Raw genomic sequence first — 26,375 nt, forward strand, 5'->3', positions numbered from 1 at the left:
CCCTGCTTGCACAAATTTGGGATATTGGCTCACATAAATTAAAACTCTTTCCACAATTTTACTGAAATATGTACGTATCATCAACACATTTGTCATTAATACTCTTTACACTCCCAAAGGCCGGTCCACACACAATGATATGCTTGGGTAGATATCTGCACAAATGTGTATTTGCCGTAATTTCCTGCCCACATGCTCCAACTTGTCTGTGCAGATGTGATTTGAGCCCACAGACTTGAGCAATTTTGCTCAAATCTTCAACTCCAACTTCCAGATTTGCTCATGTCATATCTGTGCAAATCTGCACAGGTTTCACATGCACAGACATTTGGGAAGCCAGACTGTTATGTGTGGATGGGTCTTAACACTGTGTCAGACCTAAACATAGTTCCTCTTATTAAATGCTAATCATCAACACACAACTGTTTAAAGTCAAAGAGTGATTATCATTTCTTCCCTCCCTCTTACAGCCAACTGCTTGGACAAATACAAAAATATACTGCCTACTTAACTTTACACTAAATACACCAGCACAGTAACAAACAATCATAACAGTATCCAAATGATCTATGTTCACATCTTCACAAAGGGCGTATTCTGATGCCTAGCTGTCATTATTTTGTAACTGTCAACTATATTTATGAATAAAAATCGTGTAATGAAACTATCCTTTGGACTATTTTAACACTGAAGTCATTGCCCATGTTAATCCGCAAAAACACAAGTTTCCTTCCCCCTTAAAAAGTAACCATTAGATTTCCTCAACATTTTAGAATAGTATTCCATGAAATACAATGATTTTTAGGTCTCTTACACTACAAAACAATATGCAGTTCATAACAACACTTTTCTTACTTACCAAATCACCGACACGTAATTTAGATGATGGTACTAGTTCAGGTGTGTCTCTACCTCGAACAAGACGCCTGTAGCGTTGACTGTTTACTTCCTTGTCCCTTTGATGACGTCTGAAGTCATCTATTGCTTCACGGCAAATTGTAACGGTTAGGACAAAACTCTGTGTATAAAGAGAGAAACTGGTGACACCCAACTCCGCAAGTGACACAGAGAGGAAAAGATACAATCTTAAGGGCTGAACATCCACTCAATAACAATCTTCTTACAAATGGAGGGCTTGATCAGAATACAATAGGATGAGAAACAAAATAATCCCCTTGTCTCATTTAAAGAATCACTCTCAAATTTGACTGAAATGACTTACAAAATAATCTAATGGTCTGTTCTGAAAAGTGTCTCATGTGAAAAAATATAGATGATTCTGAAAGTCCTTAATTCATAAGCAACACAGCACACAAAAATAATAAAGTAAAACTTACCAGAGGGCCCCAGTAAGTGTAAAGATAACCAATCCTTATGTCTGGAATGAACTGACTGGTAGCCATTATCAAAAAATACAAGTTGAGAAAGAACTTGAACTGCTGGAACAACACCTGAAAAGGAAGTGCGGCTTTTAAATAGAATTCAGGTAGCAGTATTCCTATAGAATGTTGAGTACAATAAACTTAAGTTGCAATTACAGTGGCCTCCCAAATTTGTAATTAAAATAAATAAACAATGTGACGTCCTACCAATGGCAAGAATGTGACAATATTGTACTTCTGATTGCGAATAACATTTGCTGGAAATTTTTCTGTACTTGTTCTTCCAACTACTATAGTCCTTGGTTTCAATTCTCGTTCTCTGCAACATCGTCTCCACATCGAATGGCAGCATCTAAAATAATAAAATTAGTTGGTATAAAATATGCACCACAACTATAAAAAATAAATAATGAGTAAGATAATCATTTTTATTTTGTGCAATTTTCATCAGTTCTCCGCTGTTATACTCTGAAATCAGAATGAAAATGGTAATCGATGTCTGTAATTAGGCACTGAGTCTCAATGACAGCGTGCATGAATTACTACTGTAACACGGAAAAATCAAACTAACTCCTTGCAAACTAAATTGTCATTTATGTATTACTTTGCGGTCTTAGCCTACCCTTATTCGAAAATCTCATTTGCCGTTTGAAAGTTGTATTAGTACAATTTAAGAACTTATACACTGGTGGCGAGCTAACCTTAGCTGTCAAACCCAACTTATTAATCTAGGTACTTGATGTTATTTTTAAGAGTTACAATAATATTATTATGACTTCCAACCCACTAAAATGATGTACTAGGTCAATACTTTCTAACTCTTACCTTGTACAGCAATCATCCGTTTGTTTAGGTATTAATGGGAGATCTTCCTTTACGAGCTGTGTTGTGGACGAAGAATCAATCACACTAATTTTTGTAGCATCCATGATTTCAATGATGTTTAATACTATTTCATGTTTCCTATTCCTCACAAGCAAGTCTTTTCCGCTACTGTTGCATACATTAATCGCAGCAAAACAACAGCAGACTCGTTTGCGGAAACACTCCCATGAACGCGACGTCGATAGATGGCGCGAATTTCAAACTTTTCCCTGGCATGTTATGTTCCATAGTCTTCATTTATATGAGTAACAGTTCTCCTTAACTTGACACATTTTGTTTTAGCTAATTACCTTACTTAAGTGATACCGTACACTCCTGTCTGCTAGCAACTGCTTGGAATAGTGTTGCGAGACTGTAGATAAGTCTAACGGAGCAACATGCGTTAACTGGCATTGATTTCAGGGTTTACGAGTAATTATGAAGATAAATTACTTAACTACTAAGGTTTACGCACATACGTACAGCATCGAGAACTGGGCCTCTGATTAAAAACTATATTCTTTTAGGCATGGATTCCAACAGCCTGTAGGAAAACGGTATCTTCTACACCTTAATTTCCTGTTTGATGTCGATACCAAAATGTAATTACTTTTTCTGCACTGTAAACAAACAGAATATTATATCTCTGGCAGATTAAAACTGTGTGACGGGCAAGGGCTCGAACATGGAAAATTTGCCTTTCGCTGGCAAGTGCTCTTCCAACTGAGCTACCCAAGCACGACTCATGTCTCGTCTTCACAGTTTGTTTACTAACTTAATGGTGAAAACAACTGAGAAGTAAGCGATTTTACTGACGATGGTAAGTGCTGATGAAAATACAATTGAGAAGAAAAACAATAAATCTAGTTGCTAAAAGCGATGTAAGTGTAGCGTATTTTAGAACTCTGAGCAGCAAATGATAGCATATCTCCGTAACTTTTATTTACTTATGAGCATTTACTAATAGCATCATTCAAGAAAGAGTTGTGATGCACTGTTCTAATTTTAGAAATGGGGGAAAAATTGGGAAAGTTGCTAGCTGACATCAAGCCAACAAACAAACGAAACGTTTTCTTTCCGTTTGGTTGCCGATGTTTATGCAGCTCCATTTCACACTTGAAAAGGAAGTTGACATACCTAATAAATAAATAAATAAATAAATAAATTCCTCTTATAGTGCTAAATAGTGCCCCTGATGGAGACAGCTGGGCCGGACTTAAGCCAAGGACTGTGAAATTGTCGGCCTGTCCACAGCGTTGTTCTGTCTACCGAAGATAAAAGGTGAATTTCGAGTATCTATTATTTCTATTGACGTCTGTACTATTTGTGAATGAAGTGCAACGATAATTTCAAGAACTATTTAAAAACATAACAGTACCGCATGCCACGCCGTTTTTTAGTAGATACTGTTGCATTAAATTGTTGCAATTTCTCACTCAAAAAATTTGCTTCAAGTGTTTTGAAACGTCTGTTTTAAGTACTGATAATATTGCTTCCGCAATTCCTGCGATAGTTGCAGCTGTGCAGTTCTACTGGCCGCGGCTTAAATGCCAAGGTTACTCCTGTCAGCCGGTTATCCTTATGCTGCATCACGCAATGACAACGACGTTTGCTAAGCAACGCATACTTGCAAAAGGAATCAAATTAATCGGTGATTGAGTTTGCAGTAATTGTAGTTAGAAATAAGCTTGTTAATCGGAAATCATTTGCTATGTGCGCCATCATTACTTTAGCAATATTACCTTTTATTATCGCAGTATAGTGACGTATCTTGTGATTCACAATCCGCCAGCTGTGATTCGGTTTCCGACTCACAATCGCTGTCGTCACACACCGTAGTTCGCACACGTTCCGCGTCCTTGTAACTCATTCCAGTCAGAAAATGCGCGCGCACGATAACCGTCTTCCACCTTACGTTGTAATCTCAAGTCTGATTTTTTTCCCTTATTTCTAGTGCGTGTTAACGCCGTTACTTGCAAGACGCACGTCTGCCCGCACATAAGCTGACAAGAATACGATATGGTGCACTTCCGAGTTGTACAATACGGTCAATCGCAAGGCTACGCGGTTATCTTATCATCGACGATACCGTTTCCTGCGCTTTTAACGAAATTGCATGAAAAGCCTGAAGCTCGCAGTTTCCTCGTGACGCAATATACACCTGGGAGTGAAGCGGTAATACTACACACAACACGCTGCAGAAATACCGAACACAAACCGCCGAGTCTAACAAATCTCCAAACCAATGTAGAAGGAAAAGTCGCGCCGACAGCAGATGCAAAGCTTCGACGATGGAAGACGACGCTTTTAAGCAAGTCGTGGGAGGGGTCTGGAAGTTTACGAAGCGGATCTGCCAAGTCTCCAATGCATTTGGCGGCCGTCCTCTGTTTTCTAAAGCCATAGAATCTTCCGTACTTACGCGAAATGCATCCGCGACACTACAACAGCAACAACAACGGAGTTCTCTCTCGTAGCGATTTCCCTACTAGCTTTTCTCTATGTGGCTGCCTAATGCGTATCTGTAACTTCCTAAAAGTTAACAGCTGCAACGGTGAGACGTTCTTCGAAACGGTATCGCTAATATAATTTATTGGACATGAAATTCGTTAAGCTTATCGGCCAAAATCATGAGATGATTAATCTGGAAGAGAAGTAGTACCTGCTCTCATACAAGGGCAGAATAAATCACACGAAAGTAATTCACGTGTTCTTCTGTTCCAAGTTTTTTTATTTCATTTTTTTACTAAGTTTTATTCGGATTTATTTGAAATATTTCCAATAAATTAATAACATATAATACAAGACATCTACTTAACACAATTTAAGTAATAAGGTAAAATGGTATGAAACAATGAAAGATGATAAAATAGTTCATTCCATTTTGATTAAGTCGAAAAGTTGCTAGTATTATTAATAGCCCAACATATTAAAGGAGCTTGAGCTCTCTAAGCAGTACATGGTATAGAGAAGCATCATTCTTTAGATCAGTAACAAATTTAAGAGATAGGAATAATATAAGGAAGATGTAAGTGATATAATAATAAATAATAGTTACTTGTTGACAATGCTTTCAAGTGTTGTCTCAAATCATATCCCTGAGATAGCTATACTTCAATTGACCACCTACTGATGACACTCTCCAACTCTTTTAGAAAATCACAGCAATATCATATGGTGCGAAGAAAGCATTGAAAAACCCAAGACAAGACATGGCCCCTAGTGTAGAGGGCATTTAATTTACAGAAACTGGTAGAAAACAGCCTCAGATGAGACCTGTTTGAGTTCCAGAGAGTGCAGGAACACATGAAACAATACTGACACTCCATCACGTCTCAGAAGATAAACTATTGGATGCCAACCTACATACGACACATTTGTACACTCCTGGAAATTGAAATAAGAACACCGTGAATTCATTGTCCCAGGAAGGGGAAACTTTATTGACACATTCCTGGGGTCAGATACATCACATGATCACACTGACAGAACCACAGGCACATAGACACAGGCAACAGAGCATGCACAATGTCGGCACTAGTACAGTGTATATACACCTTTTGCAGCAATGCCGGCTGCTATTCTCCCATGGAGACGATCGTAGAGATGCTGGATGTAGTCCTGTGGAACGGCTTGCCATGCCATTTCCACCTGGCGCCTCAGTTGGACCAGCGTTCGTGCTGGATGTGCAGACCGCGTGAGACGACGCTTCATCCAGTTCCCAACATGCTCAATGGCGGACAGACCCGGAGATCTTGCTGGCCAGGGTAGTTGACTTACACCTTCTAGAGCACGTTGGGTGGCAAGGGATACATGCGGACGTACATTGTCCTGTTGGAACAGCAAGTTCCTTGCCTGTCTAGGAATGGTAGAACGATGGGTTCGATGACGGTTTGGATGTACCGTGCACTATTCAGTGTCCCCTCGACGATCACCGGAGGTGTACGGCCAGTGTAGGAGATCGCTCCCCACACCATGATGCCGGGTGTTGGCCCTGTGTGCCTCGGTCATATGCAGTCCTGATTGTGGCGCTCACCTGCACAGCGCCAAACACGCATACGACCATCATTGGCACCAAGGCAGAAGCGACTCTCATCGCTGAAGACGACACGTCTCCATTCGTCCCTCCATTCACGCCTGTCGCGACACCACTGGAGGCGGGCTGCACGATGTTGGGGCGTGAGCGGAAGACGGCCTAACGGTGTGTGGGACCGTAGCCCAGCTTCATGGAGACGGTTGCGAATGGTCCTCGCCCATACCCCAGGAGCAACAGTGTCCCTAATTTGCTGGGAAGTGGCGGTGCGGTCCCCTACGGCACTGCGTAGGATCCTACGGTCTTGGCGTGCATCCGTGCGTCGCTGCGGTCCGGTCCCAGGTCGACGGGCACGTGCACCTTCCGCCGACCACTGGCGACAACATCGATGTACTGTGGAGACCTCACGCCCCACGCGTTGAGCAATTTGGCGGTACGTCCATCCAGCCTCCCGCATGCCCACTATACGCCCTCGCTCAAAGTCCGTCAACTGCACATACGGTTCACGTCCACGCTATCGCGGCATGCTACCAGTGTTAAAGACTGCGATGGAGCTCCGTATGCCACGGCAAACTGGCTGACACTGACGGCGGCGGTGCACAAATGCTGCGCAGCCAGCGCCATTCGACGGCCAACACCGCGGTTCCTGGTGTGTCCGCTGTGCTGTGCGTGTGATCATTGCTTGTACAGCCCTCTCGCAGTCTCCGGAACAAGTATGGTGGGTCTGACACACTGGTGTCAGTGTGTTCTTTTTTCCATTTCCAGGAGTGTAGATTTAGAGAAAGGTTTTGACCATTTTGACTGGAATACACTCTTTGAAGTGAAGATAGCAGGGATAAAATATATGAGCAAAACACTAACTATAACTTGTTCAGAAAACTGACTGAAGTTATAGAGATTGAAAGAACATGATGTGGTGTTTTGGAGAGAGATTATAAGCTGAATATAAACGAAACTAAAACAAAGGTAATGGAATGTAGTTGGTTAAATCAAGTGGTGCTGAAGGAAGTGGATTTCACACAAAAATTATTGTTGTTTTTCTATTTGGGTAGTAACATAACTGATGATGACTGAAGTAGAGAGGATTGTTGGTTGCTTGGTTAATTGGGGGGGGGGGGGGGGGGAAATATCAAACAATGAAATCATTGGTCCCATCAGATTAGGGAAGGATGGGGAAGGAAGTTGGCTGTGCCCTTTCAAAGGAACCACCCTGGCATTTGCCTGAAGCGATTTTGGGAAATCATGGAAAACCTAAATCAGGGTGGCCAGATGCGACCTTGAACCATTGTCCCCTGAATGCGAGTCCAGTATGCTAACCACTGCACTATCTTGCTCGATAGAGAGGATAAACAATGTGATTGGCAACAGCAAGAAGGACACATCTGAAAAAGAGAAACTTGCCAACATCAAAGAAATTTAAGTGTCAGCAAGATCTTGATTGAAATATTTGTCTGAAGCATAGTCCTGTTTCAGAAATGAAACGTGAGCGATCAAGAGTACAGACAAGAAGAGAATAGAAGCTTTTGAAATGAGGTGTACAGACAGAAGAGGAGGTATGAAAGGGGGAGGGGGAAGACAGACAATGATAACTCAAAAAGTTGAGTGAAGGAAGAAACAAAGAGACTGTACACTCCATGAATTAAACACAGCTTAACACTGAAAGTCTATTCTCAAACACAAAACATATTTAATAAGAACAAACTGTGTTTCTTTTATATAGCAAAAGTAACATCAAAACAACATGTGATAAACCTTAACAACAGTACTGAACAAACTTTGATACTGTTGACGTTCATTAGAAGTAAATGCAATTATTGTCAAACTCTTCTCAGCAGGACAGCTCCCAAGAGTGTTCTGAAAATGGGATTCAGGCCAGAGAACTATTTGCTGACAGAAAAGTGGACCCTTCTTTATTTCATCAGTTCTGTCTTACAACATGCTACTGCAAAGCTCACCAGAGACAAAAGTAGCTACCTCTTCATAGGCAACAGGCAACAGTTCAGTAGAAACGTGTGTGTGTGTGAGAGAGAGAGAGAGAGAGAGAGAGAGAGAGAGAGAGAGAGAGAGAGAGAGAGAGAGCGGGCGGGCGGGGGGGGGGGGGGGGGGGAGGGTGTAATGTAGTGAACTAAATACTTGTGCTTATCATTAATTTAAGGCTTCTAACATTTTATGTACCATTTAATAAATGTCTAGGACTGTTCTTGCTGAGTCATGTACCAATAGCTCCTGTAAACTTGATGTGGGCTACAAAGAATTGCTACTCTTTTAGTTTTGAGAATGATTCAGCCTATATCGACAATTACTCTTCTAATAAAGTCACTATAATTTGGCCTTGAATGTATCAGTAATGAATGACTTAGCAACAATGGAAGTGCCTCAGTTACTGTGTTATGCACAGCATTTCATTGCTCTTGCAAATGCAGTTGGAGTTAGAATATTTTCAAGCATGATTTGTTCAAGAATTTCATAGTGAACTGAGAGTGAATAAGCGATTTGAGTTACTGTGTTTAAGAGACTTGTGGGGACCTCACCTCAATGGGAGTTGAGCCCTCCGACAAGGAGGAGTATCTTTGGCACTCCAGACTATTCAGTCTGCTACGTAATATTGTGTTGTGCACATGCATTTCTGTTGTACATCCATTGCTGTAATAAAAGTGTGTGTCAATTGCATTTCCTAGCATTCCACGTAATTACCCCCAAGCATTCCCCACTGGAATAATCTGCAGTGGCGTCCCTACAATGAACAGCAACATTAACTTCAACGTAATAAGTGTACTCTGTCAGATTGTGTTCACTTTGACAGTGGGGCTGTTCCATGATCACCATATTTTCGAACAATTTGGACAAAACAGTGACTTGCATAACATTTTCTTCCCCTTGGATCTACCTACAATTTATTTGAAACATGAAAGTAACATTCTGATGTGTCTTATCGTTGACAACAACAATGGTGAATGTGTGGATGAATAATGTGTAATGCCTTTCCACGTCATTGGCGATGGCAACAAGGCGAATCTCCCCCATGCCAACAAGACAATATTCCACCAACTAATTCCTGTCCATATGGCACCATCTCATGTGATTTTATCATTCTATCTATGTTGAGAATGACCCAGCCAAATCAGTTAGTAAACTCACGTGAGTCCCAGCCGACTGGGCCACACAAGATGACTCTCGGTTTGTCATCTGCTCATGGTCCAAGAGACCTTGTGTCCTTGTTAAACTGTGTATGTAAACACTTTGGTTTCTAACATAAGTGCAGAGGCTTATTTTGGAATGTCAAGATTCTTTCTCATTCGCCCCATTTTGAAATTGGTGTTATGTTTGGCTTGCCTTTTGTTACATATGCGTGTAACCATTTGTCTTTTAAGTGACGTGTTATTGCCAAGTTAAATTATGAATCTGGCTTCCATTTAATTACTTTTAAATGTTTACTGCACTGGTAGTGCCGAGAATGTCTAGCAGATGGTTCAAAATATGTGAAGCTACTGATATCAGGTTGCCACCATTGGATTGTGTAAAGTGACAATTGTGGCAAGGTTATGTGAAGACTTGCATGTGCACCATGCCAGTTGTTTTGTATTTGTTATGTATGTTTTTCAAGAGTTTTACTATTTTTAAAGAAATAGCTGGATACTTGTAAATGCCTTGTGATTTTTAAGGACAAAGTGTCACTGGCTGCAAAGATGATTTAATTGCTTGTGTGTGTGTGTGTGTGTGTGTGTGTGTGTGTGTGTGTGTGTGTGTGTGTGTGTGTGTGAATAATACTGTGTATTCAGGTTATTAATATGTCCATCTTTCTCCAAGAAGCAGGTGGCTGAGTGTTATTTCTTCATAATGTGCCTGAAAGATTACAGCAATAATTTCACTACCACTGAAAGAAGGTATTTTTATTTATTTATTTTTTTAATTGGCAAATATGATGAAATATATCTGGAGATTAAATTGTGTTATGATACAATATGACAAAATTGCTTTAGAATAATGTGTAATATTCAAATTCTGTTTCTATTAATAAACAATGTAATCAAATAATGTCCAGTAAAACCACCAGCATGCTCCACTCCCCCACATCCATGCTCCCTATGGTATCAGAGTTTCAAACCTAAACCACTGACCTTCCAATCAGAACAGCTGGGAACATTGATCACGATCATCAAATTCATACTATACAGTTATACTATACTGTACAGTTATACAGTTATACTATACTTATACTATACTATACAGTTATGGCATACTGTACAGTTATGACACTTCCAAGTTTGTGGTCCTACTAAGCAACACAGGGGATCAACACAGGAGATCACATCCACATCATTAGTGATGGCATACAAGCACCTCTGGCTGAAGGCAAATTTCACACTGCAAAGACAGCACTGCTCCACGAACTTCCCAAGACACCAGAGTAGTAGCTTCAACAAGTAATTTATGAGGAAAAATTGGGCACCAGGTCACCATCTTGGCTTAGGAGACATATATTTGTATCAATGAATCTAATGACAGACAGCACACTCTGGTTAATCACATTACCATCTCAGATATAGATGGCAAGGATTTCACATGAAAATGAAATGAGGAAACACAAATTATTCCTGGCTGACAGACTTTGCATCCTACAGCAGCGACAAAAGTAGTCAAATGCAATGAGCAACAATGGCCACTGCCAGCACATTCCTTGCCTGATATGCTGCCCCCAACCATAGACTGTTGAGACCCGAATGATTATGTGGACTTATCAGAGTGATGTGACTAGCACTCTCTGCGAGGGCGGTGACATTCAGCCAGCTGCAACTGCCACACCCAAGGCTAAAAATAACATTCCTCACAGCAATGAAGGAGTGTGACAGCAACTGTGTTGGTTTCACACCCACTTCGGTGACTGGTTACACAACTGCTCCCTACCACACAACCAACCAAATGCAAGTCACAGTCCGTGATAAGCACTCCACATCACTAAACTCAACAAAACTGCCTACAGCTAAAGCACAAGGGCCAAACTATTTTTCCCCATTTACAAGTGACAGTAACAGACTGCACTTGATAAAAAAGACAACTCAACAAATTAATACTTTCTTTCCAATACTGGCCCAGAAGTGAGCACTACTCGCAGAGAACAACAAGTGGAACTTACAACATCTGCATCTGCTACCTAAATGCACACTGAAAATGATACTCATGTACTAATATTTGGAACCATCACATGCATCATGGACCTTGAGATGGTGTTGATGAACTGATCTTGGGTGTGCATTTTTTCCATTAATTTCATCTCTCTGATGACCTAATACAAGGTATACTCAGGCAAACCAGCAGCAGAGTGTCAGCATTCAGTATCGTTGGCAGTCCATGAGCACATTCACATGCAGCTCTGGAGGGGACTACTACAGTACAACCTCTTTGATCTTGACATTTGACATCTACCTGCAACTTCTTAATGACCATTGGGCTTAGAATCTGAATTACAATCTATGATGATGAATTATGGAGAATTAAAGAAGGATCTCTACCTGTGACATCTGCCTGAAACTAACCTAATGACCATAGGGCTTTAGAATCTGATTTAGAAACAGTAGCAAAGAATTATGTAGTAGTAAAAAAAAAAGGAGAATCCCAGGCTACACAATGAGAATTTAAAACTGAAAACTCAAGTACTTTTATGAACTTAATGCCACGTAATCTTACCTACAGTAATTATAGCAGGAACAGCACCACCATCTGCAAATACCCTATGTAAACAAGATAGAACCTGCCATGATATTAGTTGATCACACACAGACAGACACTGTGTACTTCACCTCATCACTCATCACAAAGATAGGTCAGTACTATGAACTTTTCTAACAGTGTCCATGAAACCCCTATATCGGCCTTCTGTGTTTCACACATTATGTGTGTGTTATATACACAGATAGGGATTAATCATGACACTGTGCACACAATTATCACCACACCAGGTCCGCTGGTCTACCACAAAGCACACTGACTGGCACGTGACAGATTACGAGCAGCTATAACTGCTATTTACGAATTACTGTAAGCAGGCATAGTTAAGGTCATTGGACAGCCCAGGGGCTGCAGCCATACTCTTATTTCCTAAGAAAGATGAACATGCAGATTACATGGGGATTATTGGGCCCTGAAAGCCCACAAAGTACCTGACCATTACCCAATACCTAAATCCAATATTTTACTCACACTCTAGCAGGGGCTTCCTTGCTCAGCATTCTCAATTGTAAAGAGGCTTGCCTGCAAATGCAGTTCACACGGGACAACACTTGATTGATAAAATTCTCCTTAAATTTGCATTCTGTTTCTCACACTTGGACAATATTTAAGTTTTTTCAGCATCTCAGGAATATACCACACTTATTTTTGAGACCTTTGAACATTCTGGGATAGTGACAAATGACAACAAGTTCCAGCATCGAGAATCTGAAGTAACATTTATAGGACAGTCCATGAGTCAAGCTGGAGTTTGCCCCATGACCCAATGCACAGATCTTATCCATTGATTCCCACATACAATGAATTACCATGAGTTATGACAGTTACTTTCTGCAGACATCACATGCCACAAGCAGCAGCCATAGAGGCACCATTCATGGAGATGTTGTCTGGAAAAAACACACACATAGCAGACAGGATCTCACTTAAGACTCCAAAAGTGCAACAGGCCTTTGACTGTATTATGCTCAGCTGGCTACATACGACAACGTTAGCCCATCTGGTTACAGCAACTTCCTTGTCAATTGCCTCCGACGTGAATGAAACTGCAGTGAGTACTATTCTTCAGCAGACAGTCGTGGGTGAGCGACAAACCTTAAATTTCTTCTCACAGAAGCTAACTGAGTCTCAATGTATGTGGTTGGCTTATGATAGAGAACTGATAGATGTGCATCAGGCAGTGCAAAACTTCAAGGATGACATCGAGGGTAAGCTGCTCACAATTTGCAAGGACCACTGACTACCAGGAGATTCCACAGAACACTAGCAGATTGCATATGCAATCTGGTAAAAGACTATTCTCCACGTCATATCCACCACCTCAACTATGTTGCACAATTTACCACTGACATTCAACACCTCAAGGGGTGCATACAATGTCATGGTGGCTTACCTATCTTGAGTAAATGCACTGTTGGTTGACATCAACTTCGAGACTTTGCCAAGGCTCAAAAACAGAAGCTGCAAATCTGCAATCTTCCACAAGATACTATAACTGGTTTGAAATTAATGCACCATCCCACGTTCTTCCATGCAAGTCTGGTATGACATATCACAACACTGCCTCCATCCACTAGTCCCACTAAATAAGAGGAAGCCTGTCTCCAATAAATTTTCTGCTTGTGGCACCTGGAATATTTCCTACTACTAAGCTTGTTACAAACTGATTTGTCTGATCTGATATGAAGCAAGACTGCAAACTTGGGCTCAAACCTGCATGACTTGCCATGCACATCCAATGCACAGGTGATACAAAATGCCTAAAAGCCAAGAATAACGTTTCTACATCAATCTGGTCAGCTCTTTAAGGGAAGTTAAAGATTACTGTGATCCAGCATATCACTTGTTGGGCTGAAGCGACACCCTTACGGGACATAATGATGGAAAAAAATGACAAGGGCATTTGTACAATTGTGGATATTGCATTTTGATTGCCTAGCATCCATGACTACCAACCAGGATTGCCAATTTGAATATGTACTGTAGTCCAAGCTATGTAATATTTGCAATGTTCAGTGCTTCCATACCTTAGCTTACCATCTGCAGAGCGATGGACTTCTGGAATGCTGACATCAAACACTCAGGAAGCACTTGGGTCATGTGGGCCAGTGGATAGAATCCTTACCTTGGATTCTACTGAGTGTTTGCTCTGCATGCAAAGAAGACCTGTGAGCTGCTTTGTCAGAGATTTTATACAGGGAGTCTCTCAACCTAGCTGCAGCTTTCATCTCCCCAGTATAACCACCGGCCATTACAAAGCTACCACTGGCCAGAGTGGTCGAGCAGTTCTAGATGCTACAGTCTGGAACTGTGCAACTGCTACGGTCGCAGGTTCGAATCCTGCCTCGTGCATGGATGTGTGTGATGTCCTTAGGTTAGTTAGGTTTAAGTAGTTCGAAGTTCTAGAGGACTGATGAGCTCAGAAGTTAAGTCCCATAGTGCTCAGAGCCATTTGAACAAAGCTACCAAGAAACAACATAAGAATAACTCTATCCTCATCACATAGCTCACCAAACATTTTTCTGCATGAGGCTCTAGAAAACTTTAAGTATGTCATGTTACAAGACAATACAATCAGACCAGCACTGCAGCCATGACATTCTGGACCACATTGGGCACTCAATGCGGAGACAACAGCCTCGATATATTATTACATCAGAAGCTGGTCACCTTCTCCATGCATCATCTCAAACCCTCCTGGATTTGTTGAGATATAACCAGCACAGATAATACAAGGGCTTTTTGGGCAGAAGACAACACTTATGTTGCTACAGGGCACAATGGAACATCAAACATTCAGAATACTATCAAAGTTTTGAGGTGTGCCCTGATGTGCAGCAATTCCAGACAAATGAAATAAGTGGAAATCTGTTGTATGGTTATGTCATTGTATAAGGACAGTGTGAGAAACAGAAAGTTAAAGTTGAGAGATTTTTTACTTCCTCACAGTTCATTCGCCGCAACAAGCTACACAATGGTGTTGAACTGGAGGTGATAAGGTCACGTTTATCACCCAATGGTTTTCTAACCACCACTGCTCCTACGAAACAACTGCTACAGCAATCAAGCATGAAGAAACATCACACTGTCTCTTTCATCACCACCATAACCGAACATTCCACCACCACGACTCATGAACTTTGATGTCAATCAGCCATCCTGTAATCGGTCCAGTTGTGCTCTGCCTTGTAGCCCACTAGAGCATAACTGGTCATGAACACCTGTTTGAAGAGTAGGTCAGCAGCTGTGACCCGCATCGACTTCTTTCTGTCTGTAAACCATGCTGGGGGCGGGCGGGGGGGGGGGGGGGGGGCGGTGGATGAGGGGGATGTGTGTTTTGTGCGGACTTCACCATTGATGAACGATGATGTATAAAATATCACACGAATGAGCCTCTTTGCAGCGATACAAATTTAGTCCTCCCACAGGGAGGAGTATCTTTGACATTCTAGCCTGCTAAGTCCACTCCAAACAATTTTACTGTGTGCATGCATTTCTGTTGCTGGTAATAAAGTGGGTGTTAACTGCATTTAATAGCTTCTGCTTCTTTCTTAAAGCATGCCCACTGGTATAACCTACAGTCTTTTCCTACTAAGTCAGCAGCATGTGGTCTTGTGATTAGCATTGCTGATTCTCGATTATAGGGCTCCCGGTTTGGTTCCCAGAAGGGTCAGTGAGCTTCTCCATTCAGGAATGGATGTATGTCCTCATCACCATTGATACACAAGTTGCTGAAGTGGCATCAAATAGAATGATTTCGAACAGGTGGCCAAACATTCCAGATGGGGTCTCTAGATCTACATCAACATACATATTCTGCAAGCCACTGTACAGTGCATGGCAGAGCGTACCATTTACCACCAATAGTCATTTCCTCTCCTGATGTCTTGTGGTGTCAGGTTTTCTGCCTGATATCAAAGTCATTCTTGCACAATATTTTGACAACGTGACTTATCTTTAGCAGGTGCTACCGAGATTGCTTGCTGAGTGGAATGGGTCCAGTATTTATACGTGCACAATTCCTCCTGCATCATCAGTTCCATGCAATCCATCTGCAGTCTTCTTCCATTAGCAGCATCTTTAGGCGTTCCCATTTCACGTCAGCACAGGTTCCCTGTGGTTCCAGCAGTTCTCTTTGCAATCTACTCTTTGATGTGCAACACCGAGTGCTAGTGTTAGACTTTGGTCCCATGAAACCTTCTGCATGCTGGAATTCTGTTTTCGGCTCAGTGTAGTTAGCCACGATTAATTAGGTCTTCCATCACCTTTATCTCTAACACTGTACCAATATCTGGGGATCTGTTCCAAATCATTGAATCATAATTGATGGAATGGTTGCATTCCAGACAGTGCTCAGCATTGGCTAATTTGGTTGCCTGTCTTAGTTTGGGTGCCTCTGATATCCACTATTCTAGCGATGTACAACATGTCACATTGGTAAGGTTTATTATAAATTCCTGGTCTTCATAGCCCCAGGCTGTGTTCCACGTTTCCTAGTAGCCCTCATTTACGTAAATGGACAGAAGAAACACTTGATATTGTACTTCCTGAGAATCTTGCTGATTTTTGCAGAAACAGACACTGCATAGGGCAGGTGCACCACAGTCTTTGCCTCACCTTGCTCTTCTTGTGGATTATGTGACAGCAGCTGGTTGGAGAGCCTTCTGAACCTGCTTGGCTATTGTTGTTTGTTTTGTTTTGTTTTAGAACACAAAAACAACTGCTGTTTGGCCATGTATCCATTTTTGCAGAACAGTGGTCGGGGATGCTCAGTTTATACTGCCAAACTATGAGGGTCTGACAATGTGTGTGCCCTGTGGACCAGTGTCTTGGGAACTCCATTCTTCTGCACTAGCGTGGTGACAGCTGCTGGCTTGCAGGTATAAATCATTGTGTGTAGGTCTGAAATACACACTGTGATCAAACTAGCCATCTGCTTTGCTTTTGACAAGTACATCCAGAAATGGCAACTGGCCATCTTTTTCCAGTTCCATGGTGAACTTAATATTTGGGTATGTTTTACAACCTGCACTGAAGTTGTTTACTTCAAATGTTGTAGTGACAATCTGGTTACACTTTGCTTTGGCTTGATAATGGTTGACTGATTGAAACTAGTAGTATTGACATAAAAATAGACAGATGATGGTGATTTACAATGAAGTTTTACTAATATTTGGATGGTGTGAGTTCACATGTTCCAGGATCTCATTGAACCTATCCCTGCCATGAGGCCAGATCACAATGGTATCATCCACACACCCAACAAAGCAAGTGGGTTTGCATCTAGCTGTCTCTTACACCCCCTCTGAAATCTCTCCATGAACATACTGGCAACCACTGGAGACAAGAGAGCTGCCCATGGCTATACCTTCTGTCATAATATTGGCCCCTATACAGAAAATAAGTTGAGGTCAGTATATGCCTAATAGGTCCACCAAAGCATCATCAAATTTCTCTGCAGTCTGTTCTAATGAATCTTTCACTGGCACCGTAACAAATAGGGATACCACATCAAAACTGACCATTGTATCATATTCTGCGATAAGTAGTTACTTGAGATGTTGCAAGATGGGTATGGCGAATACACTTCTCAACATATCAGAATGGCTGTTTCTTAAAGTACTTGGCTGTTGGTTGTTGATGTGCCACTGTTGCTGACAATTGGGCACAGTGGCATGACATCTTTTCATGTACTTTTGGCTACCCAAATAGTATAGATGAAAATGGTGGTATTATTCATAGTTGTTTAATGACCTTCTCAGGCATACTGGTTTCCTACAAGACAGCCCTGTTTTTCTTGTCCACTTCGCCCTTACAGTCACATCCCAAAAGTCTATATTGTGGGTCCCCCTGAAGTTGACACTCTTTCTGATCATAACCAGTGCACTCCAGAATGACTGTCGAGTTCCCTTTGTCTGCTGTCAACACCATGATGTTTGTGTCTGCCACAGCCTCTTGAATGCAATTACCTCATCACTGGAAAGTGAACAGCAGGTCTCCAGAAGAATTTCTTCTGCCACATTTGGCAGAAAACATTCAATACGTGCTCCACTGCATTGGTGAAACCTGAAATGGGCACATTTCTTGGAGTCATTGCGAAGTTGAGATCCCTTCTGAGTACCTTCAAAGAGGTGTCATCAAACTGCTTGCCACTTGGGTTATTCTCGTGTGACTGTCCTCCATCTGCTGTGTTTCCTTACTCATGTGAGGTCCTTCTGTATGTGTCATCCTTCTGAGCTTTTTAAAGTAAAAGACTGGCACCTACTATTGAATTAGGAATACTATGACCACCAATAGGAATTAAACCTTTTAACCCTATACAAATACCACCACTTAAAACAGCCATTCTTCTTGCACCCAGAGTAACTGTAATAAGAGCAGATCACAGACTCATAGAACCTAACCATAATCAAGCATTACAAGGTCCATGTTTCACAGTATCATTAGGATTATATTTCTCTACAATGAGATGACAAAAGTCATTTTACAGCAATATGCACATGGTAGTATCACACATGCAAGATAGCTACTCGAACTGGTGGCACTACAGTAATGTGCATTTTGTGCTACTGTTTCAGCGCCACGATTGGCCTCATCTTAATGCATGTTAACATGAGGCTGGGGAGAGTGCTGATGGGAGAGGGCATGGGTCACATCTCAGTGGTGCCCGTAGGGTCTATCTGTAGATTGGGATTCACTAGGTATGGCCTGCACCTCAATAAGTATGTGCAGGGGAGGCTGGCTAATCTTATAGGTGACAGTGTAGTGGGTGGTGGTGGTGGTGGCACTCATGGAAAAATTCCTGTAGTCGTTGGTGTTAGAGCTGCACCTTTTTTAGATTGAAGTCAGCTGATAGGTATACCTGCTTAAAAGAGGTCTCTCTAACTAAGGGCTCACCTTCAGGAGATGTAATGTTTCCAAGTAGAGAAGGAATTAGCATATTTCATCAAAACATAAGAGGTATTAGAGATAAAGTTAGTGAACTGGTTATAGACATTGACTCTGAAATTATTGGTATATCAGAACACCAATTAAATAACGTGATGATTCAGACACTTCCTTTACCAGGATAGAGATTAGCTGGCTGTTTTTCAAGGAGTTCCTTGCGGGATGGGGGAGTGGCTATGTACGTAAAAACCAGTATTCCATTTGAGTCCATAGACGTATCACGGCACTGCACTGAACAGATATTTAAATGTTGTGCAGGGGCAGTTGAATTTAGTGAAACTAAACTTCTAATTGTTATTGTTTATAGGACCCCTAACTCCGACTTCAGAGCATTTCTGCTAAAGCTAGAGAGGGTTCTTGATTGACTTTGTAGGAAGTACCAGAAATTAGTTATATGTGGTGATTTCAATATAAATTTTGTATATGATGGTGCAAGAAAGAGGATATTGGTACATCTCATAAATTCATATGATCTGATGCAGACTGTATTTTTTCCAACTAAGGTGCAGGGGAACATTAGCACAGCCATAGACAATATTTTTATTCATTCTTCATTACCAGATGGGCATTCTGTAAGTAAAAGGGTGAATGGCCTTTCAGACCACGATGCACAAATTTTAACACTAAAAGGCTTTAGTACTCAAACAAATGTCACATATAATTACAAACTATGTAGGAAAGTTAATGCAACAGCAATAGAGTGTTTTTTTTAACCCTGTCAAGGAACAAGAATGGTAGGATATTTACAGTGCCATAACACAGTTGAGAAATATAACGGTTTTCTTAACATATTTCTCATTATCTCTGAGAGTTACTTTCCATTCGAATGTTCTAGATGGCATACTAGCAGCAAAAGGCAGCCTGGGTGGCTGACTAGTGGGATAAGGATATCATGTAGAACAAAATGGGAATTATATCGAAATTTTAGAAGTAGTCACAATCAAGTTACATTAGCCCATTACAAACAGTACTGTAAGGCGCTTAAAAATGTTATTAGGAAGGCAAAAAGTATGTGATATGCAAACAGAATAGCTAATTCACAGGATAAAATTAGGACCATGTGGTCAGTTGTGAAGGATGCGTCTGGTGAGCAGCACAAGGTTGGTAATATAAAGTCAGTTTGTCGTAAAAATATTTCTGTTACTGATAAATCAGATATATGTACAGTATTTAACAATCATTTTCTGTGCATTGCTGGTGAATTAAATAAAAATTTAGTTTCTACAAGGAATCATATAACTTTTTTCACAGTGCCTTTCTGAGACTGATGTCTGAAATACTCCTCTGCAATACAGATAAGAGGGAGATTGAGTGAATAATTAAATCACTGAAGACTAAGGACTCTCATGGTTATGGTGGAGCGCCAAGCAGAATATTAAAGTACTGTGCTGTACATATTAGCCCTGTATTTAGCCACATTTGTAATTTTTCCTTTAGGAATGGTTAGTTTCCTGAACTATTAAAGTAATCAGTAGTATAGCTGCTTTTTAAAAAGGGAGAAATGGATAATGTAGATAATTTTATACCTATTTCTATACCATCAGTGTTTGCTAAAGTTATTTAGAAGGCTGTGTAAGTAAGGATAATTTATCAGTTTACATCACAGGATTTGCTATCAAATGTAAAGTTCAGCTTTAGAAGTCATTTAACAACTGAAAATGCTGTATTTCTTTTCTTTGTGAGGTACTGGTTGGGTTAAACAAAAGGTTTTGAATGCTAGGCATATTTTTTTTAATTTAACTAAGGCATTTGATTGTGTTGATCACAAAATATTGCTCCAGAAATTGGAATGTTACGGAATACAGGGAGTAGCTCACAATTAGTTCACCTCTTATTTTAGCAACAGACAGCGAAAGGTCATTATTGAAAGTGTTGATAATGGCTGTGAGGTGGGGTCTGTGTGGGCTATGCTCAAGTGGGGCATGCCCCAGGGATCAGGGTTGGGGCCACTCCTGTTCCTTATTTATATAATGATATGCCCTCAAGTATTGTAGGTAATGCTAAAATATTTCTGTTTGGTGATGACACTAGCTTGGTAATAAAGGATGTTGTGTGCAACATTGGCTCGGTTTCAAATAGTGCAGTTCATGACCTAAGTTCATGGCTTGTAGAAAATAAACTAATGCTAAATCACAGTAACACACTGTTTTTACAGTTTCTAACACACAATTCAACAAAACCTGATGTTTCAGTTTCACAGAAAGGGCATATGATTAGTGAAACTGAACAGTTCAAACTTCTGGGTGTTCAGACAGTTAGTAAACTGTGGAAAGCCCACATTCAGGACCTTGTTCAAAGACTTAATGCTGACATTGTTACTATTCGAACGGAATCTGAAGTGAGTGATCATTCAACACGAAAATTAGTGTATACTTTGGGATAACTCGTCCCATTGTGGAAGGATATTTTTGGCTCAGAAATGGGCGGTTCAGTTTATATTGAGAAGCACCTTTTACCACTGCCAATGCAGTTTATGGATCAACATTCTTTGTTGTCACAGGATTCCATGAAACTTACGCTATTATTGGAACAATTTTTCTAACAAAATGTTTACTTCAACATTCTATAGATCAGTTCTCACCAAGACACAAATTTGTTTATGAACCTAGACCGATGATATTAACATTTTGTAGATGTAGTTTGATTTTTTTCTGTCATACTTCAATTTACTGATGAGATAGATAATTGTTTTCCTAGGATAAACGGTACATTTGACATCCAATAAAAAAGCTTGGTTATTAATCAAGGAAAACAATTATAGTTTTATCTACAATAATTTTTATTAGATCCATTGTGCCAATAATTGTTACAATTCTTGCAACGATTCTTTCAAAAAGTGAATTACTGACAGAGAGAAAAAGATCAACATTTGAATGCAGATTCGACACAAAAATATCAGCAAGATTACCTTTTTCCCTTCAGTTTTTTTTTTTAATTTCTGTAATCTTCTTAATTTTTGATTTATAAATTGCTTTAATTTACCAACTACAATTATTAAAAAAACATCAGATATTATAATCTGAACAATATCAACAATCACCCTCATTTCAGTCCTCCTCCGAGTACTATACCAAAAATGAAATCAAGGTGCTCTACAATGAGCAGAAAAAAGGGTTTTACTTAAATATAACATTTGGGTTGCAATCTCAAATTATCGATATTACAATCAACCTTATACTGAATAAGAAGCAAATTATTGTAGTCAGTTTCGATCTGCAAGGTTCATAAATGTACCTTTATTATGTATTAACTGGAGCCACAAAGTGGCTTATTGTTGTTAATAATATAAATGATCTATTAAGTTCCAATTAAGGAACCATAAAGCCAATTTGAACACTTTTTGTATTAATGGTAAAATTCCTTTAACATTTCTAACATAGTAAGAACAATGTTGAGAGAGAGAGAGAGAGAGAGAGAGAGAGAGAGAGAGAGAGAGAGAGAGAGAGAGAGTGTAGCTTCCACCTATCAAATTTGAAGACAAGGAGCAGCCATACCTGATGATGTCAGAAGATCTCATAACTATGCCATACTGAGTATAAGTTTAATTATATCACTGATAATCTTCATCTACCTAAATTTCATAAATAAAATTTGACAAACAAAATAAATCAGAAGAATATAAACCATGACCAATCATTAAAGAAAGTGAAGCCATACAACCCCATCAGTTTATTGTTATTAAACCACCAATAGCTATTCTTATACTAGTAACAGAAGACTAAACAATTAATAAGTTAAGATCAGCTCGACAAAACCAAATAAATCTAACTATAACACTATCTGATAAACTTAATGAAACCTTAATTACTCAAAACCTTTATTACTCAAAAAATACCATATCCATCTAACTTCAATAAAACACCAGCAAGAATTTTTCTGCCAGATGTAGGGGCCTCCACTTGAGCCTCTGGAAGCCAGAGATGTAGTAAAAATATTGGTGACCTAACTAAAAAAGGGTCAAACAAAACAGGAAGGTAAAGAGTACTGGCAAAATTATAAACATTAAATAAAACTAATAATAAAGGTAATCTAGTAAAAAAAGTATAAAAAATTAAATAAACACTAGCCTGTACACGTTGAGGCTGACAACTCCAACACAAAATCGAAAGTAAAGTAGGGACCAATGTAGCCTCAAAGAAAATATAAAAAGATAATAACTTAATCTAGGAAATGAACAGTACAACATAACTATCAAAATTGAAAACATGCAAATAAAGATATTGAAATGATATGAAGATAAATAAACTGAGGCATTAGGGAGAGCTAGATACAAACCCATGTGCTTCATCATGTGTGTGGATGATACTTTTGTGATCTGGTTTCATAGTGGGGATAGGCTCAACGAGCTTTTAGAACATCTGAACTGACACCACCTGAGTAGTAAGTTCATCATAGAACTGGAAAAGGATGGCCAGTTGCCATCCCTGAATGTACCTGTACCTGTCACAAGAAGAGCAGATGAGTAGTTTGGCCACAGTGCATGTCGCTACCATACACACACTGATTTATACCTGCAAATCAGCAACTGTCACCACCGAGTGCAGATGAACAATGTTCTGAAAACATTGGTCCTCAGGACACACACATTGTCAGACCCTGATGATTAGACAGTAGAAACTGAGCATCCATGATCATTGCTCAGCAAGAATGGATACATGACCATTCAGGAGGCCCTACAACTAGCCTTTCCACCACATGGTCCACAAGAAAAGCAAGATGAGGTATATCTGCTTTGTGCAGCATCTGTTTTTACCAAAATCTGCAGGATTACCAGGAAGCACCACATCAAGTGCATGTTCTGTCCTATTAGCAAAATAAGAGAGCTACTGGGAAATGTGAAAGACAACCTGGGAATATGAAAACCAATAACTTATAAAATGCCTCACCAGTGTTGGATGTTGTACATTGACCAAACAGCTAGAACAGTGGACGTCAGGTGCAGAGTTGCACCTAACTAAGACTGGCTACCAAATCAGTCCTTGTCAACAATATCTAAAACTCAATCATTCCACGAACTATGACGAAACAACGGTTCTGCCACTGACTCTCAGATATCGGGGAAGTATTAAAGAGAGTTCAGAAATATAAAGCTGACAGAAAACCTCATGAATCATGACACTGGGTATCAACTCAATACAGCCAAGAATCCTGCACTGGAAAAAGAAGACCTAATGGGGTGGACAGGGAAAATGAACCCCAGATAAAGCACCAGGTGCACTTGACCAAGAATGGAATGTCACAGGGCACTTTTAGCAGAAGCGGACAGCAGGTGGAATACTGGGAACTGACAATGGATGGGGAAGAGTGTAGGCATATATACTGGACCCATTCCACTTGACGAGCAGTGTTAGGTAGCACCTAATCAAGATAACGAATCACATTGTTGAAATATCATTCAAGAACAATGCTCATGTCTGGTAGAATATCTGACCACCTGCATATAAAACAAAGGAAGAACAACTGTCTAAAAGCCTCTGTCTGGGCCCTAATTTCTCATATCTTAGAATTGTGGCCCTGCCGCAAAATGTACGTCAGTGGCAATAGAATCTTTCTGCAGTAGGCCTCGAATGCCAGTTCTCTAAATTTCTATAATAGTGCCTTGCAAGAAGAGTGTCATATTTCCTCAAAGGATACCCACTTGCGTTTATGAATCTCCTTAATACTTGCATGCTGATCGAACCTACCAGTACCAAATATAACTCAAGCCGCACCCTACTGAGGCTGTATTTGTATGTTACAAGATTGTTTCTCCTACTCAACTACATTAACTTACATTTCTCAACGTTTAGAGCAACCTGTCATTCACAGCAGCACCTCGAAATTTTGTCCATTATGTTGTACACCCCTACAGTTACTCAACAGTGACACTTCCTTGCCAGTAGAGCGATATGCACATTCCATTCATTTTTATTACCATGATTAAACCCTTTTGTTAGTTCTTTGAAATGAGATATAAAAGAAATGGGAAATAAAACATGTGTCACAGGAAATGTGGCTCAGAATATGAGGTTTGCTATCAGGTGTTTCTAATATCTACTTTTGTGATTTTATGACTGAGATTCAGTCACCTGTAAGTGCTACCGAAAAATGACTACACCCATCCAGCCCAGAGACAAATTAGTAGTCACGCATCTGGATCTTCTCTGGTCATGCTTAGGCAACAAAACTGAAGATACAAAGGTGTGCCCCTACTGTGTTAAGTGGCCACAATTATAGGGCAGTAATCAAAGATAGCTCTCCTAGTTTTTCTGTTATTATATGTATCAAAATATTCCAGAACTGTCTAAAGATAGGAGCATGTGGAATTTTGATCCATGAGGAGTGCTCAAAAGAAAATATAGAAAACACTACTGTGGGTACAACTGAAGTCTTTATTCAAAAGTAATCAGCACTGCCCTGAGTACAGTCATCCCATTGTTTCATGAGCTGAAGGATTCTATGTTCCCAGCATTCCTGTGGCTGTGACAGGAGCCAACCTTCCACTGTATCCTTCAGTTGATTGTCCAAGTTTAAGTGCTTCCTTTGAGATTTTTTTTTTAGCAGACTAAGCACATGAAGTCACAGGGTGCACATGAAGTCACAGGGTAACATGTCTAGTCTGTAGGGCAGATGCTCAAGCTGCTGCCACTTGAACTTGGCCGTTATACTTTGTATGATCTAGGAGTTTGTGGATGCATATTATAACTAAGCAAAATCACTCCCTCTGTGAGCAGTCCAGGCTGTTAGCTCTTGATGGACTTGCATAGGTTAAGGAGTGTCTCACAGTACAAATCACTGTTAATGGTTTTTCCATTCTCAAGGAATTCGACTAGTGTCAGACCTTGGGTATAGAAAAAAAATGATGAGCATCACATTGCCTGTTGAGGGCACAACTTTGAATTTGTTAGGGGGAGGTGACAAAGCACGCTTCTATTGCATGTTGTCCCACTTTGTCTCTAGCTGTCTCAATTTGTTATCCCAAAGTCACATAAGTAAATTTCAACTCCTTTGGTTGCTATGATGTTTCGTAGGTTTTCACTTTAACACCTCTTATACAGCATCAATGTGCCGGTTTCCAGGACACAAAAAGCCATAATTTATAATTCACACACTCACAAACAGTTCTCCAAGTGTCCCAATACCAGGTCATTCTGCATTCACCTTACAGTCAATATTTATCTTCGCAAAAGCAACATTTAGTGTTAGTACGTAGTATTTTGCACTAATGATAGTATCTGTATATGCCTAAAAATATTAAAAATTATTTCCTGGGAAACTGCCAGAGTGATGCTCATGGCTGCACTACCTCGAAGGTCTGGTTTGTGGGACAGGGTGTAAGTCAACCTGTCAGATACTGATATTAGGTTGAGACAGACAACTGTGCCTCATAAAATCTATCACAAATTTCAAAACAAATCAAGTACAGTTGCCAAAACAATAATAAT

At 40.2% G+C, this 26,375-nt stretch overlaps 1 protein-coding gene across 5 annotated transcripts in view; it reads right to left on the reverse strand.

Annotated features, from left to right (window-relative positions):
• Positions 1-26,375, reverse strand: part of LOC126278551 (probable phospholipid-transporting ATPase IIB) — a 347,167-nt gene that overhangs the window by 75,914 nt on the left and 244,878 nt on the right. For 3 of the 5 annotated variants that reach the window (XM_049978733.1, XM_049978738.1, XM_049978734.1), the window contains 3 exons: positions 1,590-1,734; positions 1,338-1,451; positions 860-1,018 (listed from right to left, as the gene is read on the reverse strand). In XM_049978733.1, the coding sequence (XP_049834690.1) occupies positions 860-1,018; positions 1,338-1,451; positions 1,590-1,734 (418 nt within the window). Of the gene's footprint in view, positions 1-859; positions 1,019-1,337; positions 1,452-1,589; positions 1,735-2,207; positions 2,970-3,988; positions 4,274-26,375 lie in introns of those variants that run through there. The other 2 variants (XM_049978736.1, XM_049978737.1) reach the window with 2 other exon arrangements.

This window comes from Schistocerca gregaria, chromosome 6 (assembly GCF_023897955.1).
Source record: "Schistocerca gregaria isolate iqSchGreg1 chromosome 6, iqSchGreg1.2, whole genome shotgun sequence".
In the NCBI taxonomy this organism is placed as follows: Eukaryota; Metazoa; Arthropoda; class Insecta; order Orthoptera; family Acrididae; genus Schistocerca; species Schistocerca gregaria.